Below are 21,293 nucleotides of genomic sequence, written 5' to 3'. Positions count from 1 at the left end.
TTACCTCTGAGGTGAATTCCTTTGCTAACTCCCAGGTAGCTGCTGCTGAACCGGAAGTCTCCTGTCAATCAACCGCTGGCAGCATCCCAATCGCCACTCCTGTCTCTGATTCTGCTGCCGCCAGCCTAAAATCACCTGGAAGTCTTCTTTCTGGGCTGCCGCAGAAGTCACTGCCGTGCTGGAGGTCTCCTCTCTGGGCAAGGCCTCAGTTACCTCTGAGGTGAATTCCTTTGCTAACTCTGAGGTAGCTGCTGCTGAACCGGAAGTCTCCTGTCAATCAACCGCTGGCAGCACCCCAACCGCCATTGCTGTCTCTGATTCCGCTGCCGCCAGCCTAAGATCACCTAGAGATCTTCTTTCTGGGCTGAAGCAGTAGTCACTGCCGTGCTGGAGGTCTCCTGTCTGGGCAAGGCCTCAGTTACCTCTGAGGTGAATTCCTTTGCTAACTCCGAGGTAGCTGCTGCTGAACTGGAAGTCTCCTGTCAATCAACCCCTGGCAGCACCCCAAGCGCCACTCCTGTCTCTGATTCTGCTGCAGCCAGCCTAAAATCACCTGGAAGTCTTCTTTCTGGGCTGACGCAGAAGTCACTGCCGTGCTAGAGGTCTCCTCTCTGAGCAAGGCCTCAGTTACCTCTGAGGTGAATTCCTTTGCTAACTCCGAGGTAGCTGCTGCTGAACTGGAAGTCTCCTGTCAATCAACCGCCTGCAGCACCCCAACTGCCACTGCTGTCTCTGATTCCGCTGCCGCCAGCCTAATATCACCTATTGATCTTCTTTCTGGGTTGCCACAGAAGTCACTGCCATGCTGGAGGTCTCCTCTCTGGGCAAGGCCTCAGTTACCTCTGAGGTGAATTCCTTTGCTAACTCCGAGGTAGCTGCTGCTGAACCGGAAGTCTCCTGTCAATCAACCGCTGGCAGCACCCCAACCGCCATTGCTGTCTCTGATTCCGCTGCCGCCAGCCTAAGATCACCTGGAAGTCTTCTTTCTGGGCTGAAGCAGTAGTCACTGCCGTGCTGGAGGTCTCCTGTCTGGGCAAGGCCTCAGTTACCTCTGAGGTGAATTCCTTTGCTAACTCCGAGGTAGCTGCTGCTGAACTGGAAGTCTCCTGTCAATCAACCGCTGGCAGCACCCCAAGCGCCACTCCTGTCTCTGATTCTGCTGCCGCTAGCCTAAGATCACCTGGAAGTCTTCTTTCTGGGCTGAAGCAGAATTCACTGCCGTGCTAGAGGTCTCCTCTCTGAGCAAGGCCTCAGTTACCTCTGAGGTGAATTCCTTTGCTAACTCCGAGGTAGCTGCTGCTGAACTGGAAGTCTCCTGTCAATCAACCGCCTGCAGCACCCCAACTGCCACTGCTGTCTCTGATTCCGCTGCCGCCAGCCTAATATCACCTATTGATCTTCTTTCTGGGTTGCCACAGAAGTCACTGCCATGCTGGAGGTCTCCTCTCTGGGCAAGGCCTCAGTTACCTCTGAGGTGAATTCCTTTGCTAACTCCGAGGTAGCTGCTGCTGAACCGGAAGTCTCCTGTCAATCAACCGCTGGCAGCACCCCAACCGCCACTCCTGTCTCTGATTCTGCTGCAGCCAGCCTAAATTCACCTGGAAGTCTTCTTTCTGGGCTGCCGCAGAAGGCACTGCCGTGCTAGAGGTCTCCTCTCTGGGCAAGGCCTCAGTTACCTCTGAGGTGAATTCCTTTGCTAACTCCGAGGTAGCTGCTGCTGAACTGGAAGTCTCCTGTCAATCAACCGCTGGCAGCACCCCAACCGCCATTGCTGTCTCTGATTCTGCTGCCGCCAGCCTAAGATCACCTGGAAGTCTTCTTTCTGGGATGCTGCAGAAGTCACTGCCGTGCTTTAGGTCTCCTCTCTGGGCAAGGCCTCAGTTACCTCTGCGGTGAATTCCTTTGCTGACTCCGAGGTAGCTGCTGCTGAACCGGAAGTCTCCTGTCAATCAACCGCCACTTGCACTGCTAACTCCATTGCTGCCTCTGATTCCGCTGCCGCCAACCTGAGATCATATGGAGGTCTTCTTTCTGGATGCTACTGCCACAGAAGGAAACCACTGCCTTGGAAGCAACTGAAGCCTACAATGCTGCTGACCTTGGAGATCACCTAGAGACAATGCCCCCTCAGTTGCTATTGTAGCTATGGCTGCAACCACCACTACTGCTGACTCGCTGCCAGCAACCACCACCACTATCGCTGCTACCTTAGCCTAGAGGCCTACTTCGAAGGAGACTTAAGGTTTGGTTGCATGTGGCTGCACCCATTTGGGGACACCAGCCAGTGTAGGGGCCTGGGTGCCAGCAGGTCTACCACCACAAGAGCCTCTGTCTGGGGACTCCTGCTTGGACATGCAGGTCCAGTGTGGGGGTGCGAGAAGGTTTGGGGGAGCCTGGGATCTTCCTGGTGAGAGTGCTGGTGGCCATTGTCTTTTGCTGCTGCATCTCAGAGTTGCTCCTTTGCATGAGTGTATCCCTCGTGGTCTCTCAGCAAGTATGAGTAGCATTGAGATCTTGGGACTGCAGCGTGGCCAATCCTGAGGTATCTGAATCTCAGATTGGTGGGATAGAGGCTGGGTTTGCAAGGGCTGATCTGGGTTTGGTGATCCCAAGAGATGTCAGAGATAGGGCTGAGAAACTGTTGAACACTGACAGTTCGACTTTACAGCAAGGTTTATTTTTATTTTATTTTTTAATTCACTAATCTCTCTACCATATTTGGAACAGGTTGTTTTTTATGCATCAGTGTGTGGAAGACAATGATATATGAATGGTGTTTTGCATTTTTGTTGTATTTTTATATCTTTATTTTTTTTCTCTTTGTTTGTATTCTTCCTTTACCTTTTCTATTTTCTTGGACTTTCTTTCTCCAACCAAAAGTCAATCTCTGTGGGTTATTATCCCACACTTCCTGTGAATTTTTACTTCTAGCTTCTATCTTCCTCCCTCGTGAATATTGCATACTACACTACCTCTGTTCTCTCATTTACCATTTTAATCATAAATTGTTTTAGCAAATATTTTGTTTATACTATAGATAGTTATTGAACTAATTATTTTTGGTTCTATGTGAGAAAGCAGTAGATGTCTTAGTGGGAGTTATTAGGTTTAAGGGAGTAATTAGGTTATAAGGTTAAGTTATTGTGTTCACTGGGTCCTGTTGTTATTGGTCTTACCAGTAAAGGCAAAGCACTGGAAACCTTCAGGGACACTATAGGTCTACAGGTTAGAAATTATCTTGACTTAGATCCATACTTTTAGGTAGGAAAGAACACTAACAACATGACAAAACAAGGGAATAAAGCACCCCAAACAAACCAAGATGCTTCAACAACAGAAGCCACTGATAACACAGTAGAAGAAATGTCTAAGAAGGAGTTCAGACCTTATATGGTTAAACTGATATGTGAAGTATAGTATAAGGAGAGAAATCAAAGAAACATACTGGATGTTAAAGACAACTTCAATAAAGAGTTAAAAAAAATAAAAATCCTCAAAATGAAGGAATCAGTAAACCAAATTATAAATTCAATTGAAAGTATCACCAACAGATTAGATCACTTGGAAGACAGAACCACAGACAATGAAGACAAAATATATAACCTTGAAAGTAGAGTTGAACATGTGGAGAAGATGTTAAGAAACCATGAACATAACATCCGAGAATTATGGTATAACATGAAAAGACCAAATTTAAGAGTTATCAGAATAGATAAAGGAGCAGAGATACAAATGAAAGGAATCCAAAATCTTACAATGATATAATAGCAGAAAATTTTTTCAAACCTAAAGAATGGAATGATAAATCAAATACAAGAGGCTTACAGAACCCCAAAAGTACAAAATTACAGCAGACCCACACCAAGACACACTATAACGAAAATGACTAACGCAGAGAATAAAGATAAAATCCCAAAGGCTTTGAGAAGAAAATCAAATTACATATGGGGGGGGGGGGAACAATTCAGATCCAAACTGATTTCTTAGCCCAGATCCTCAAAGCTAGGAGGTCCTGAAATAATATATTTCAAGCTCTGAAAGAAAATGGATGCCAACCAAGAATTTTATATTTAGCAAAATTTTCAAATTTGAAAACGAAATTAAAACATTCCATGATAAACAAAAATTAAAAGAATTCACAACTAGAAAGCCTACACTACATAGCATTCTCAACAAAATATTCCTTGAGAATAAAGTGGGGGGAAAAAAGTGAAAACCAGCAAAGGTAGGATCTTTAGTAAAGTGACATTCAACCAAATGAGAAACTAAGACAAATCAAAAATCAGAAATAAATCAAAATGACAGGGAATACAAATCATATCTCAATAATAACCTTGAATGTTAATAGCCTAAAGTCATCAATCAAAAGACACAAATTGGCAGATTGGATTAAAATGTAAGATCCAACAATATGCTGTCTTCAAGAGACTCACCTCATGGGCAAAGACTTCCACAGGCTGAAGGTGAAAGGATGGGAAAAACTTACCACTCATATGGATTGCATAAACAAGTAGGAGTTTACACTCTCATTTCAGATAAAGTAGATTCAAACCAAAGTTAATCAGAAGAGAAAAAGAAGGGAAGTATGTATAAGCAGAATATAACAATTATAAATATTTATGCCCCAAACAATGGAGCATCCATGTACATCACACAAACCCTTCTCAATTTCAAGAGTCAAACAGACCAAAATACAAAAATACTGGATGATTTTAACACACCTCTCTCACTACTGAACAGATCTTCCAAACAAAAACTAAAAGAAAATTATAGAAATAAATAATACAATCAATAACTGAGACTTAACAGACACATATAGAATATTTCATCCATCAATGAGCAAATATACTTTCTTCTCAGCAGCACATGGCTCCTTCTCTAAAACAGATCATATCTTATGCTACAAAACATCTCTTAGTAAATACAAAGAAGCAGAGCTCATGCCCTGCATTCTAATAGACCACATTGGAAGGAAAATAGAAATCAATGATAAAATTAAAAAAAAAATAGAAGCTACTGTAACAAATGGAGACTAAATAATACACAATTGAATGATGAGTGTATAGTAGAAGATATCAAGGATAAAATTTTAAAAAAATCTTAGAGGTAAATGAGAACACTGATACAACATATCAAAATCTCTGGGACACTATGACGGTAGTACTAAGAGGAAAGTTTATTGCATTGAGTGCATTCATTAAAAGAATAAAAAGCCAACAAATAAATGGCTTAACACTACATCTCAAAGCCCTAGAAAAAGAAGAACAAATCAATACCAAAAGCAGAAGACAGGAAATAATTAAAATCAGAGCTGAAATTAATGACATTGAAACAAACAAACAATTGAAAAAAAATTGACAAAACAAAAAGTTGGTTCTTTGAAAAACTAAATAAAATAGATAAACCCCTGGCATGCTAATGAAGACAAAAAGAGAGAAAACTCAAATTACTAAAATACAAGATAAAGGGAATATCACAACGAACATGTCTGAAATACAGAAAAAATTGGAAACTTGCAAATTTATACTCTAATAAAATAGAAAGACATCGACAAATTTCTAGAGACATATGACCTACTCAAACTGAATGAGGAGGTCATACATGATTTAAATAGATCAATTTCATGTAATGAAATAGAAAATGCCATCAAAAGCCTACCAACCAAGAAAAGCCCAGGACCAGATGGATTCTGAGCCAAATTCTACAAGACTTTCAAAGAATTAACACCAATACTTCTCAAGACATTCCATGAAATTTCCATGAAACAGAAAAGGAGGGAACCCTTCCAAACTCATTCTATGAGGCTAATATCACCCTGACACCAAAACCAGATAAAGAGCCATCAAGGAAAGAAAACTTCAGACCAAATATCCCTGATGAATATATATGCAAAAATTCTCAATAAAATCCTGGCAAATCACATACAAAAACATATTAAAAAGATAGTGCACCATGATCAAGTGGGATTCATCCCAGGGATGCAGGATTGGTTCAACATATAAAAATATAAACATAATACATCATATTAATAGATGTAATAGAATTAAAATTAATAGACTAAAAAAACAAGAATCATATGATCAGCTCGACAGATGCAGAAAAAACAATTGACAAAATCCAGCACACCTTCATATTCAAAATACTAGAAAACTAGGGATAGTAGGAACATACCTCAACATTGTGAAAGCTATATATGCTAAACCCAAGGCCAGCATCATTCTAAATAGAGAAAATTGAAATCATTCCCACTACAAACTGGAACAAGACAAGGATGTCCTCTTTCACCACTTCTATTCATCATCCTTGAAACTCTACCCAGAGCAATTAGACAAAATAAAGAAATTAAAGGGATACAAATAGGTAAAGAAAAACTCAAACTATCACTATTTGCTGCTGACATGATTCTATATCTAGAAGATCCAAAAAATATCACCAGAAAACTTCTAGAGCTAATAAAGGAATTCAGCAAAGTAGTAGGATATACAATAAACACCTATAAATCAAACGTGTTCCTATAAGCAAAGAATCCACTGAAAGAAAAATTAGGAAAATGACTCCATTCCCAATAGCCTCAAAAAAATAAAATAAAATACTTAAGAATTAATATAACAAAAGAGGTAAAAGATCTCTACAGTGAAAACTATAGACCACTAAAGAAAGAAATTGAAGAAAACCTCAGAAGATAAAAAGATCTCCAATGCTCCTGGATAGGCCAAATTAATATTGTGAAAATGATCATACTACCAAAAGCATTATACAGATTTAATGCAATTTCTATTGAAATTCCAATGACATTCTTCATATAATTAGAAAAAAACAATCATGAAATTTATTTGGAAAAATGAGACCCAGAATAGTTAAAGGTATCCTTAGCAAGAAAAGCGAAGCAGGAGGCATCACAATACCAGATCTTAAACTATACTACAGAGCTAAAGTAATAAAAATGGCATGGTATTGGCACCAAAATAGACTTGTAGACCAATGGTACGAAATAGAGGACTCAGAAAGAAACCCGCATAAATATGGTTATGTCATACTAGACAAAGGTGACAAAAGCATTCACTGGAGAAAAGATAGCCTATTCAATAAGTGGTACTGGCAAAACTGGAAATTGGCACATAGCAAAATGCAATTAAACCTCTATCTCTCACCCTAAACAAAAATCAACTCAAGTGGATCAAAGACTTAGGCACTAGAAAAGAGACCCTGTGCCTAAAGTGTCTAGAAATAGAAGATCTAGCCCTCCATCCTCCTTCCTCATAAATAAATAAATATCAGTGGAAAAAAGTCTTTCCTAAGCTTTACACCTTGCCACCATGATCCACAATAAATCATGGACTGATTACAGATTTAAAATGGGAAATTAAACAGAAGAAAACATATAAGGAAAGCTAATCCAATAGGAAGGGGCAGGGGGCAAGCAGAAATGCTTTTTATTATATCTGGAGAATTTACTGGCTTCTCCTCAAAAGTTTGTGTCTCTGTTACTGCATGTGCTAAATTCCCCTAGAGCCATGCTAGGAACCAAGTGAATGTGGGAGGCATATATAGGTTTGAGGAGACTGTGTTAAGCTAGTTTTCTTGGAGACCAGGCATTCAGCATCCTGATGTTCTGATCTACCCAGTCATCAGCCTCTGGTGTCAGGAAGGCTGCAGAGCAGGTACCCTGGACAAGTTCAGACTTTGAGCCATCACCTGGAGCCTCATCCCAGTGTCCTCAGCCTTCATGGAGGTAAACAACTACAGCTTGGAAAGGGCAGCTGTCTTGGAGGGGATATCCCCAGTGACACAGGGACAGCTAAACTGGCAGAATCTCATTCTTAGCCTGTGGGTGTCTGCTCCAGCTCAGGCAGGGTACTTCCTGGCATACTACAGGGCATGCAACATGGTGGAAAATCTCAAGCCATGACTCTGGACTGCTTAGGAAGCTAGAACCCAGGGACTCCAAAGAAGATCTGGGCCAGAGTATAGCCCCCAAAGAGAGTGAGTCCAAACATCACTCTACCCTCTCTAAACTGCAGACTGGCCCCTGGGTCTTGGGGACTCCAGGTGGCCTGCCATGAATGTTGGGTGCAGCAGGGTGGCCTTGGAGGTGGTGAATCTACATGCCACAGATTGTCCTTCCATAAGCTCAGGTAGGTCTTCTCCTTGCACCATGCTCAGTAAGTTTTGTTTTGCCACCATGAGGCTTAAAATTCATCCAGCTCTATCTCTGCTGCTGCAGCAGAAGCAGCAGCAGCAGCAGCAAGCTGTGATGACAAGGTGAAACTTTCCTTCACCCATCAATATTGGATGTATTGGGCCTGAGGCAACCACTTTTACTTCCGCTCTAGCGCCACCTATAATACTGCATATCCTACACTTCCATCTACTACTGGACAGAAGAGCCAATAACTGACTACTAGGTGGTGAATCTGCCAGGAGCCAATCACTGGTGGCCTAGCTGATTCTATCCAGCAAGAGGCCATGACCCCCCAAAACGTTCTGTTTATTGGTGTTGCCTGGCAACGGCTATTTTACCGTGGAGAGATACTAATCTCGCAGCGGCTATACTGTTGGGCACTTTGCAGCGATTTAGTTCAGCTAATCTTTAGTTCCAAGAATCCGCGTTGGAGGCAGAGGAAGCCCCCTAGGGGAGCGAATATACAATGCCTCACAATGAACTCCGCCTGGAGGAAAATTGTTGCCTACCGCTTGGAAAATAAGATTTACAAATTTCACGAGGCTGTCAGAAATGGTGACTTACCTCAAGTGAAATATTTCCTAACTCGTGGAAGACACGTTGATGACACGGACAGAAAGTACAGGTATGGAATCTGGGAAGTCAGGGGCTGAAGGGCAAGGGGCCAACTGGGGAAAGCAGGGTAATGGGTCTTCACTATTGAAGCTGTGCCCATGGGGGCAGAGCAGGAATGAGACCAACCCTTCTTTCAACAGGATACTTGACTTTCATACCCCCATGGAGGCTTCTGTACCAGGTACCTGCAAACCTTGGATGTCTAGCACCCAGGCAGACTTAATGAGCAGTAAAACAAAAACAAATCTGTAGCTGGTTTCCCAGGGGCATATAATTCCTAATTGTTAAACTAATTGTTTAACGATTAAGTACATACAGCAGTTTATTGTTGATGTACACATTTTCACAAGTAGGTCACATACATTGTAGAAAAGTGCATAATGAGAAAAAATATTACTCATAATATAGCAACAAGAGGACTAAAAAAATTCTTCAAATATAACCCACCATCTGTTGTCTACTGAGGAACCTTTATTAGAACTCTTTGAATTAAGAACATGGCTCCACGTTTGTTGTTGTTCTTTTGTTTTTTACCTTAATTCACACTAGTACATTTAGGAGGAACACTTTCACTCCTCAATAGATATTACTTATTTCTCACATGCCTAACTCACTAGTTCATCAAATTCTGAAGGATAACTTGATGTCATCTTTATTAGCCAACCAACTTCATAGCAAGGCTTGTTGAATAGCCCTGAATTTTTTGCAAATATTTCATTCACTTAAGTTACTTTTCAAGAGAGCAGACAATAGAGTTCACTGGCAGCTTTCCCACTTTCTAAGCATCAAACACATGTTGCTTTCCTAATTTTGTACCACTTCAGGCAGATTACACTTTTAAAAAATGTGCCAAAAGCTTTCTGCACAAAATTGTTGATTCCCCTGTTCCAATATACTTTCTGAAGTTATCTCTTACTGTTTATTTGTTTATTTAAACAGAGAGAGCAGAGCATTGGTCCACAGGATCAGGCAGTGTAGGCCTTCAGTCAGAAGAACAAGAGACCAGCAAACAGAAGGTTCCCAGGCTACACAAGCTGCCTGATTCTCCCCTAATGTCCCTTGCTCTGCCTTGTTCTCAAGGGAAAAAAGGCTATCCATAGTAGGTCTGTGCCCTAGTGACAGTGTTTGTGAAAAGGAATATTCATTGTCTCCATGTGTTTCTATGGTTACCAATTTCACAAAAATTTTAAAATAAAAAATTAATTAAAATATCAGGGTTATAACATTTTTGAGTCCCACCTGCTTGCAGTATTTAAGATCATGATGACACTACGAAAATGTTTATGTAGTAGACAAAGTCTTGCCAATCTTGGTATCAAAATATATTGTAAACTTTTATGAATTACTTCTTTGCCAACAGCCAAAATATAAGTGAGTACGTCAGGATAAAATACAAAACATGAAAATATCTGAAAGAATATTTAGTATACTAAAATTGGTGGGTAGAAACATATACTTTCTAAATGTTGCACAGAACTTAGCATCAAATCATCTATTTGAGGAATGAGTCTTAAGTAGCTGAACCTTAAGCTTCAGAGTAAGTACAACTTCTCTGCATCCTCAAAATTTTGTAGCTCTGAAATATATTTCATTTCTTGTAAAATTAAATTCATTCTCTTACCAGAAACACAAATATGTTTTTCCTATGTTCATATGTTACTTGAGCATCTGTAAAAAGAGTACATTGTCCAATATAAGTCATTTTGGCTTTAGCAAACTCAAGGCCATGCATTCAATCATCAGCACCAGAATTAAATAAATAAATAAATAAATAAAAGATTTTTAAAAGAGGTCGGAAAAAAAGAAGTCTTCTTTTCAGTTCTTTCTTTCTTAGGAAAGTTCTTGCCAATATAAAATGTATAAAGAGGCATTTGTGTTTTCTTCTAGTACATTTCTATGTAGAAGCAAAGGGGAACTTTTCATCTGTGCTTATAGATATTATTACATTTCTTATAGATATGTTTTGTTACATACATGCAATTATAGGTTAATAATTCTGTTTTAGTGGCATGCTGATAAAAAAGAGAACAAGTAATAAAGGTTATTACTACTGCCAAATTATTGCTTTCCTTCATAATTTTTGCTTAAAAAACTGAACTCAAGTATACTTATCTGTTCTTTTATTTTATTCATTTATACCCGTACTCTGAATACCTAGTATGTAATTGACATAATGACTCTTAAAACTCTTCCTTAAAAGCCTTATGTTTGATTGATCAGAAATTTAAAACTTCAGAGATAGGACTCAATTTCAAGTAAAACTTTTCCTCTTCCTTTTTAAACAGAAGCACTCTGGTGGTAGGAAATTATAAACTGCCCATTTTAAAAGTTAAGACAGTGTTAAAAACTGAACATTGGAAATACATGATTTATGTATATCCTGTAAATCTAAATATTGAATAGATTGAACCATGCTAATTCATTTGAGTCCTACATTTCCTTTAGCTTTAAATTACTTTAAAAAAAGAAAAGCAAAGATTACTATGGTTTTAATTTGGTCTTTTATTATTGTTTTATCATTCATCTGTCCTTACCTATAGTTTTTTAACAACTAAAATTAATTTAAATGCCACTCATATGACTATAACCACTGTAGACCTCTTGTGTGTATCACATTTCACTTAAGGTAAGGTACTGTGTGATGGTCCTTTATTTCATGTATGAATAAAAAAATTGAATGCTGCCATTATATTTGTAGAGGCTTTCTAATGTCAGTGATGTCAAAATGATAGAAAAAAAAGAGCATCTAAGACTAATTGAAATACATAGTCCCTACAAGATATTTGTAAAATCACTATAATAGTACTTCTTCATTAAGTGAAATACTCTGTTGATTTATAGTAATAGTAATAATTACAATAGCCAACAATTATTGAGCTGTTGCTTGTGCTAGAAACTGTTCAAACATTTTACATAGATTTTAATTTTAAGCATCACATTATCATCTCAGTAGGTAACTACTAATTTTAATCAGTATTTTATTGGAGATAAAATTGATGGATAGGAGAACTAAATACCATGTCACAGAGGTTAAAGTAGAATTCAAGCAAATGTTGAGCTAAATTCAAGGTCCATGCTCTTTCTAGGCAAGTAGGACACTCTGGGATGGGATATAGCTCCATGGTAGAGACTTTATCTAGGAGGCTCCAGGTCCTGGTTTCTATGCCAGCACCAAAAAAAACAAAATAATCAAAAATAAGAGATCAATGGGACCAGACTCAGTAGCTCATGCCTATATTTCTAATTACTTGGGAGAATGAAGCAGAAGCATTGCAAGTTCAATGACAGCCTTGGAAACTTATGGAGACTCTGCCTCAAAATTAAAAAAAAAAATCATAATAATAAAAATGGCCTTAGGATATGGCTCCTGGATTGAGTGCTCCTGGCTTCAGTCCCTAGCAGTATCCAAAAAAGAAAGACAAAAGAAAAAATCAACAGAATAGGCTGCTCATTTATTAACTTAGTGTGTACTAACAGCTAGTAAATATTGTACTTTCTTTAGAAAATAGTAGAGGACTTGCATACTATTTAATGTTGATAATTGCATAAATAATCATGTATTTTGAGAGCATGCTTTATGAACTTCTAACAAAGCCTCTTGCCTTCATAGGACTGCTCTACATTATGCCTGTGCCTTTGGCCATCCAGAATTGGTGGCTTTTTTAGTGAAGAAAAAGTGTAATATTCACCTCTGTGACCGTGATGGCAACACAGCATTGATGAAGGTAGATGTAGCCAAGAATATCTGCAGAAAAAAACAATGATAGAAATGCTTAGAAGAAAAAGTGATTAATTCTATTTAATATGACTAATTAGTAAAACATATGAAATGTTTTTCTTGGATTGTCAAATTTTACAGTTTATTTCTTGGTATAAACCCAACAGGCCCTACAATATCTGGAAGAGAAATGTGCAACTATCCTTTTAGAAAATGGTGCCGATCCAAATGCTTACAACAACCGAAATGAAACTCCTCTTCACTTTGCTCTTTCTCTGAAGAAAACAACACTAGTAGAAAAACTGCTTTCACTCAATGCAAATATAGAAGCCAGAACTACGGTATACACCAAACATGATTATTTCCAAAATATTTAAAATATGTTTGTTTTAAGTGTGACATTCTTCAACAAATGTGGATTTTTAAGCAGGGTTTTCTTGATCAGAATAGTAACAGTTGTTGAAATTTCTGTCCATCTTCTTCATCATTTTTATCTCATGAATTTATTTAGTTTACATCTAAGCATTGTGTCCATATTTAAAATTAAGATGACTGAGGCAGAAATCTGGAACCAAATGAGGTCCCCTTTGAGCCATGTTACTGTGTGGTGTGGTGGGCAGAGAGTGCCTCCTACATAGCATAGATGAGTGTTCTCTAGTTTGCGGCTGGCAAAATGTAGCATTTGCTCAGATGATCTATATTTCCTCAATAAATAAATATACAACTCTTGTACTATAGTATATTTTTATAAAGAATTCATACTTTTCTTGGCATTTTTATCAATTAAAAAGAAGTTGGATTGTATAACAAACTATAAAAATCTTTGAAATGGGATTAAATTTTAGAATTTAGAAATTGGCAATTTTCTTTCTTTTAAAATTATTATTATAGTTTTATAATTATAAATGGTAGTTTGGTTTACTTTGACAAACTTATGTGCATGGGCTCCGAGTTTCCTCTCTTTTGTTCCTCCTTGGATTCTTGTTGATAGTTCAGGGGATTTATCTCCTCAATTGTTTGGGTTAAAGTAATGTCAGGGAATGTTTAGTTCAGCAGCACATTTTTTAACCTGTGAACTCTTAGTGTCCCTGTGGCTTCTCAACACATCACAGAATAGGGTTGAAAGAAACAGTAGTGATAACTGTTCCAAATAATATACCACAGAGTTAACATTAATACCTAGATCCTGCTCTGACGTCTCAATATTAATGTAGCCATAAAGAGGAGTAGTGAATTTAGAAATTGTCAAATTATAAACAATAACCATTAACTAGCTGTGGCTTTAAAGCCAATAGCAGGTGTCAGTCATATAACCTACAATACTAACAATTGTATTAGCATTAAAGGTGGGGGGGCAGGAGCTACAATGTTAAAAATGCAGTTAAGTAGAAAAAAAGAAATGTCTTACAAAGTTAGTTAAGATTTATAAGAAAGTGAACAGAGAGAGTGCAGAAGATATTTGGCAGTAATGTTTAGAAGAAGATAAGGAAAATAGAAGAAAAAAGGTATTGGAAGAGAGGGAGAGAACAATAGAATTTGGTTGTTACCAGAAGATAAGAGAGAATGAGAGGGCTGGGATGGTTATGCAGTCGTGGAGCACTTGCCTAGCACATATGAGGCACTGCATTTGATCCTCAGCACCACATAAAAAATAAATAAATAAAATGAAAGTATTATGTCCATTTACAACTAAAAATTATGTGCTAAAATTAGGTATAACTTTTAGTTATGTACTAATAGAGCAAAGGAAGTGGGTGTTAACCTCTTCCTGCTTTTTTTTTTTTTTGTTACTAGTTGAAGTGGTCTAAGATTGAAGCTGTTTTACATAAGAGATATTTTCTTCTTTCCTGCATGAAGTGGGATGAGTTAGTAGTGTCCATTAGGACCAGTTTGTTGCACTCCTGGGCTACCACTTCTGCAGCTTTATTTAAGGGATGTTCTAGCTGCTGGCACTGAGATCTAGTTGGCCTCAGGTCTAATTAGGTTTTGTTGCACCTGGCTTTCTTTGAAGAAACTAGATTGACCTACTCTTAGGCTACACAGCAGACAATTTCTTCAATGGATCTGGTTCTCAGAAGCCTCCCAAGAAATCTAATTGTGGTTCATGGGGGATGATTCTACAATCACTGGAGCCCCAGAGCATAGCCTTTCTGGATTTAGGCCTTGACTGCATTCCCCCTCAACCACTCATATTGTTGGCCCCTTTCAGATGGTCTTTGAGCTGCCAAACACAAAGGAGAAATGAATAGAACTCCCCTTTCCCCTTCCAACGGAGCATGATTTTTAAGCATCTAGTGCAGTCTCTGGATCACATGAGTTTAGTCAGTGTTTCTGATGTGAGATTTCTCTGAATCAAGATACTCCAAAGATGCAGCTTGCAATGCAAGCTCCTTTACTCCCCCTTGTAAGTCAACAAGTCTGTGCCAAATCCACTTCTGGCAGCCATTGGTTATGGGCTATGGCACTTTCTTTCTTCAGTTTTTTTGTACTCAAATTTTGAAATCCCTAAGTCTCTTTCAATGTCCAATATTTAATTTTGGTGAAATTTCTCCTTCACCTACCTAGGCTGAGAAGCTGAATACCCACTTATTTGGTCTTTTCTTAAAATTTTTTATTGTTGGTTGTTCAAAACATTACATAGTTCTTGATATATCATATTTCACACTTTGATTCAGGTGGGTTATGAACTCCCATTTTTACCCCATATACAGATTGCAGAATCACATCAGTTACACATCCATTGATTTACATATTGCCATACTAGTGTCTGTTGTTTTCTGCTGCCTTTCCTATCCTCTACTATCCCCCTCCCCTCCCCTCCCCTCCCCTCTTCTCTCTCTGCCCCCTCTACTGTCATTCATTTGTCCCCCTTGTATTATTTTTCCCTTTCCCCTCACTTCCTCTTGTATGTACTTTTGTATAACCCTGAGGGTCTCCTTCCATTTCCATGCAATTTCCCATCTCTCTCCCTTTCCCTCCCACCTCTCATCCCTGTTTAATGTTAATCTTCTTCTCATGCTCTTCGACCCTACTCTGTTCTTAGCTACTCTCCTTATATCAAAGAAGACATTTGGCATTTGTTTTTTAGGGATTGGCTAGCTTCACTTAGCATAATCTGCTCTAATGCCATCCATTTCCCTGCAAATTCTATGATTTTGTCATTTTTTAATGCAGAGTAATACTCCATTGTGTATAAATGCCACATTTTTTTATCCATTCGTCTATTGAAGGGCATCTAGGTTGGTTCCACAGTCTTGCTATTGTGAATTGTGCTGCTATGAACATGGATGTAGCAGTGTCCCTGTAGCATGCTCTTTTTAGGTCTTTAGGGAATAGACTGAGAAGGGGAATAGCTGGGTCAAATGGTGGCTCCATTCCCAGCTTTCCAAGAAATCTCCATACTGCTTTCCAAATTGGCCACACCAATTTCCAGTCCCACCAGCAATGTACAAGTGTACCCTTTTCTCCACATCCTCGCCAGCACTTGTTGTTGTTTGACTTCCTAATTGCTGCCAATCTTACTGGAGTGAGATGGTATCTTAGGGTGGTTTTGATTTGCATTTCACTGACTGCTAGAGATGGTGAGCATTTTTTCATGTACTTGTTGATTGTATGTCCTCCTCTGAGAAGTGTGTGTTCAGGTCCTTGGCCCATTTGTTGATTGGGTTGTTTGTTATTTTATTGTCTAATTTTTTGAGTTCTTTGTATACTCTGGATATTAGGGCTCTATCTGAAGTGTGAGGAGTAAAGATTTGTTCCCAGGATGTAGGCTCCCTATTTACTTCTCTTATTGTTTCTTTTGCTGAGAAAAAAAATTTTTAGTTTGAGTACCAAAACAGGCAGGTGGACCAATGGTACACAATAGAGGACACAGAAACCAATCCACAAAACTACAACTATCTTATATTTGATAAAGGGGCTAAAAGCATGCAATGGAGGAAGGATAGCATCTTCAACAAATGGTGCTGGGAAAACTGGAAATCCATATGCAACAAAATGAAAATGAATCCCTTTCTCTCGCCATGCACAAAAGTTAATTCAAAATGGATCAAGGAGCTTGATATCAAATCAGAGACATGCTGTCTGATAGAAGAAAAAGTTGGCTACGATCTACAGTCGGTGGGGTCGGGCTCCAAATTCCTCAATAGGACACCCATAGCACAAAAGTTAATAACTAGAATCAACAAATGGGGCTTACTCAAACTAAAAAGTTATTTGGTCTTTTAACACAGAACAGCTTGGAACGCAGCTTCCTTTATTCTGCTGTCTTCCAGTTCTCATAAATTAGAATTTTAAACACATTTTCTTATGTATACTATAAAAATCATATTCCTATTGGAATTTTTTAAGCCTGTTTAGGTTACACATTGTTATAAATTTAAAAATAAAACAATTATTCACACTGCAAGCAATACCATCTCTTTCTCTTCAGTTTTGTCCCTTAAAAATGCAATTGGTTTAGTGTCTTTCATTATGCAAAAAACAGTTCATCGATATAGATCACTATGAAGCTCATCAATATGCAAAATTTCTGAGTTACATTTTCCTCAATTTATAAATTGTTGTAAGTAGCAACTAAAATGGCATAAGAGTAAAAGAATATTGAAAACCAGATGTTCATTAGGGTCCCAGAATTACCATTAAAACTGAGGATATATGTTATGATCTTATTTTTATTATATTGTAATAGTTATACATAGAAGTTGAATACATAGTAGTATATATAGTCATTGTTATACTTAGTAGTTTTGTCGGGTTTATCCCAACAAAATTATACATGCATGGAATTTGATTTCAGTTCAAGATTCAATTCCTTTCCTGACCCTCTCTCCCTCTGTCCTTCCTGTCCTCCATTGTTCTCTTTCCTCTACTCTGATAGACATATGCTCCCTTCTCTATTTAGTTTTGATTGGTTCTTTTTACTTAAACAGAAAGATGAAATTTCCTGTGGTATATTTATATATGCACATAACATAATTTTTGAAGAATTCATTATTTGTTGATTCTCCTTTGTTATCCTTCTACTTGGCACCTCAATCTTCTCCTACTACACTACTGATCTTCCCTGTATCTTTTTGATATCCTATCCTTCCTTCCTCCTTTTCTTCATTTTACCCTAGCTTCCACATATTAGAGAATACATTCAACCCTTGAGTTTCTGAGTTTGACTTTTTTCACTTCTCCATTTCCACCCACTAACTAGCAAATTCCATAATTTAATTATTCTTTATGGGTGAGTAGAATGACATTGTGTATACATACAACAATTTCTTAATCTTTTCATCCATCAGTGGGCATCTGGGTTGATTTTACAACATAGTCATTAAGAATTGGACTACTATAAACTTGAAGTAGCTATATCACTATAGTATGCTGATTTTATTTAGTTCTTTTACAAAAATAACCAGGAGTGAAATTTCTTGGTTCTATTGTGGTTTGATCCCAAGATTTTTTAGGAATATTCAAACTGCTTTGCAGAGTGAACATACTAGTCTTCAGTGTTTCCAACAATGTACAAATGTTCCTTTATCCACACAACCTTGCCAGCATTTATTGTTGTTTGTATTCTTGCTCATTACCATTCCAAATGGAGTGATATTATCCCTTATTGTAGCATTTCTATGATTGCTAGAGATGTTGAACATTTGTTTATATATTTGTTGTTCATTCATTTTCTTCTTTTGAAAAATGTCTCCTCAGTTCATTTGCCCATTTATTGGAATAGGTTGTTTGGGGGGTATAATGTTGTGTGTGTTATATATTCTGGATGTTAACCCCCTATTGGTTGAGTAGCTGACAGACTTTCACTGATTCCCAGGGAGAATATATTTTTGTATTCATCTTTATAACATGGAAGGTAAATATTTTTTATCTAATAATAGCAGAAAACAAGATTCAATTCCTTTCCTTTAAGAAAAAAGCAGCATAGTCTACTCAAAGTTTATTCTTTCAATTCAGAGCCCACTTCTTTTGTGAACAATTTGGTGCATTTGCCTGATATTGGTATGTGGGATTCTGACACCATAAATGGAATAGAATCAAGAGGACTTGAGTAACATGAAGAAAACTTCAATGTTTATTGGAAAGTGTATACCTGCAACTTTAGTTCTTCACATGTAAATGTTTGCTATGAAAAATCAATGTCAAAGAAGTGTTAAGCAATACTAAAGATATTTCTGTAGTACTGGATATATAATGCACACTCTTGTAAAATTTCTCTAACAGTGAATCAAGGAACCTTTCTGGTAAGGGTTGGTATTTCTGAAAAAGTATGTATTCTTTGGTATGTAGATTAATAAACCCTGATGATATAGAGTTAAAAATTTGGCTTATTAAATATAATATTCAAATCCTTTACTAATTGTTTTAGGGTACAGGGCTATTGAGAAAAGAGGTCTCTGTCTTCAAGAAATGACTAGAGTTTATGTGGCCACTCTAAGTAGAGGAGAGACATTGCAAAGTTAAGGGTCAGAAAATATGAAAGTGGAATGAGATGAGAAGGAAGAGGTTACTCTTAATTTACATTATTTGTTATATTCTTTGTTCAGACAGCACTTTGTAAGAGGTTCAGTTCAGTTGAATAATTTTGTAAACTTTTTTGTTGTTTTCCAGAGTGGCTATACACCACTTTTACTTGCCATAGAGCAAAACAGACAGCAGGTGGTTGAAACATTAATTCAGAACAAAGCAAATATACATGCAGTTGACCAGAAGGGAAGGTATAGTACTTTATATACATATTATATAATTTATATACTAACAATAACTCAAGGAAAAATGACTTGTTTAATGGGAAGGTCAATATTAACATATTTAGAATAGAGTGATAGAAACAACAAACCACAATTAAGGTAAAAAAAAATCAATTATTTGAATTGAGAAATACAACTAAGTATATTAATATGATTCAAAATTATTGGCAGATATTTGTTATTAGTTTGTTGGTCACATGATTTTGTATTAACTAAAGAGTTTTACTATTACTATTAGTTTTGTAAAATATGGAGTTTTAGTTTACATTTTGGTTTCTATTATATTTTTAACTTTTGTGTCTGATTTATTTTTCTTTTGGAAAAGATGTATTGATCATAAATAGGCATTGGAAATTATTATTTTTTTATTTGGTTGACTGTTCTAAATTGCTTTCCATGTAGAATATTGATGTTAGTTTATTCCTAAGTGTTTATTAATTGCTACTGCCAAATGCTGTTCATTTTTAACATATTTTGGTGCTTTTGCTTTTAATTGGAAGGTACAGAGGGAAGAAAGTAGCTTTAAAGGAATATTTTATTTAATAAATATAAGACATAGGCTGGTTTTAAAGAGAAAAAAAGCCTTAGATTCTCACACAGTTGGATTTTATTCCTAGCTTTTGTAGTATATTACCTTAAAAACAATACTTATGACTAAATATATTTCCTGATATGAAAAATAGGATAATACATGCTTGAAGGATGATTGTGAAATTGTACACATTGCATTGCATTCAATGTCTAGCAAATACTTATCAGTACCATTAATTGAAATAATGACTATTATTTTTTTATTATTATTAGCGTGCAAATAGCCTTTTCTGCTTGACCTTTAGCTGACTGTGAGTTACAGTAATTGTGTCACACTAGGAAGGAAATAGAGCTTTCTTCATTGAAAGTTTTACCAATTTCACATAAAAGACCTCATCATAGTTACTGTCCATTGAAGGATTTTAAGTTTGTTAACATCTCCCTCATTGGGAAAAGAGATTTTCTTTTTTTTTCCTTTTAGACTTTGAGATGATTTGCAAAAGTGAATATTTGTTCTCTTAGATGTTTATGTCTATTAGTATCTGTAAAGTATGATGTCGAATTGGGAAAATATTATAAATTAGCTCTTTGAATAATTTTATTAAAATACTTAAAGTTGAAGTTATCTCTCTTATTATAGAACAGCCCTCATGTTTGCTTTGGAACAAAAATCAAAACACATAGTTGAGATGCTTCTTCAGAATGGTATTGATGTCTGTGCTGCAGATAACTTTGGGCAGATGGCATTAGCTTATGCTATTGCTAGTGGTGATAGTAGGTAAGTATTTACATTAAAATACTAATCAATATTGATTGGAGGCTGAAAATAATTAAAACTATTGCATTTTACACATGAGGTGAAATTTTATACTACAGCTATATGTGGAATGATAATGAGTTATTAGAGTTCATCAGCCAGGAACCCTGCAAAAATCTAGACAAAAATAGTGATGAATGTAAGAGTCTTCTGAGAGGTTCCTTTCTTCCCCTTTCTTTTCTTTCTTTTTTATTTTTTTTTTTACTTTTTCCCTTATACATGCTAGTAAGTTGCTCTACCACTGAGATACATCACTCGTCAGCATCTTAGGATTCTTTAAAAAAACTTTGTCATTATGATTTCCAGTCTTATCTCTTTCATTCCAAGTATAACTCCTCACTGTGGAGTAGAAATAGTGTCACACTTTGATTTTTATAATTAGCTATTTGGGTCTTAAAATGCCCAGTTGAGGAGAAAATATTTTTACTCTCCTATGAAAGTTAGCTTTTCTACCACCCTTCTTTAATTTCCCAAGGACCTGAGAATTTCCTTAAAGTCTAAAGAGCAGGTAGAAGGACTTTTAAAATATTAATTTTTCTCTGTCAATTCTATTGCTGTGGTGTTGCTGTTAGAACTGGCTCTTCAGTTTGGTGATAATTAACTTTTACTACAAAATGTCCTGATTGATCCCAATCCCTGAGTATTCATGGTAATGCACACTTAGATTTAAAAGTTACA

General features: G+C 37.1%; 1 protein-coding gene across 2 annotated transcripts in view; it reads left to right on the top strand.

The window, feature by feature from the left end:
- Window positions 1-20,609, top strand: part of LOC131424239 (putative ankyrin repeat domain-containing protein 19) — a 42,886-nt gene extending 22,277 nt beyond the window's left edge. Inside the window, exons 1-3 of one of the 2 annotated variants that reach the window (XR_009226938.1) lie at window positions 12,591-12,856; window positions 19,128-19,234; window positions 20,439-20,590. Coding sequence is in view for 1 of the 2 variants with exons in the window: in XM_058579906.1 (XP_058435889.1) it covers window positions 19,128-19,234; window positions 20,439-20,580 (249 nt within the window). In the remaining variant the exon portion in view is untranslated. Of the gene's footprint in view, window positions 1-12,590; window positions 12,857-19,127; window positions 19,235-20,438 lie in introns of those variants that run through there. The other variant, XM_058579906.1, reaches the window with a different exon arrangement.
- Window positions 20,610-21,293: the final 684 nt, after the last annotated feature.

Source organism: Marmota monax, unplaced genomic scaffold, assembly GCF_021218885.2.
Source record: "Marmota monax isolate L192 unplaced genomic scaffold, Marmota_monax_Labrador192_F-V1.1 WCK01_AAM20220418_F8-fsc00376, whole genome shotgun sequence".
Taxonomy (NCBI): domain Eukaryota; kingdom Metazoa; phylum Chordata; class Mammalia; order Rodentia; family Sciuridae; genus Marmota; species Marmota monax.
This window is presented reverse-complemented; position numbering and strand designations above follow the sequence as displayed.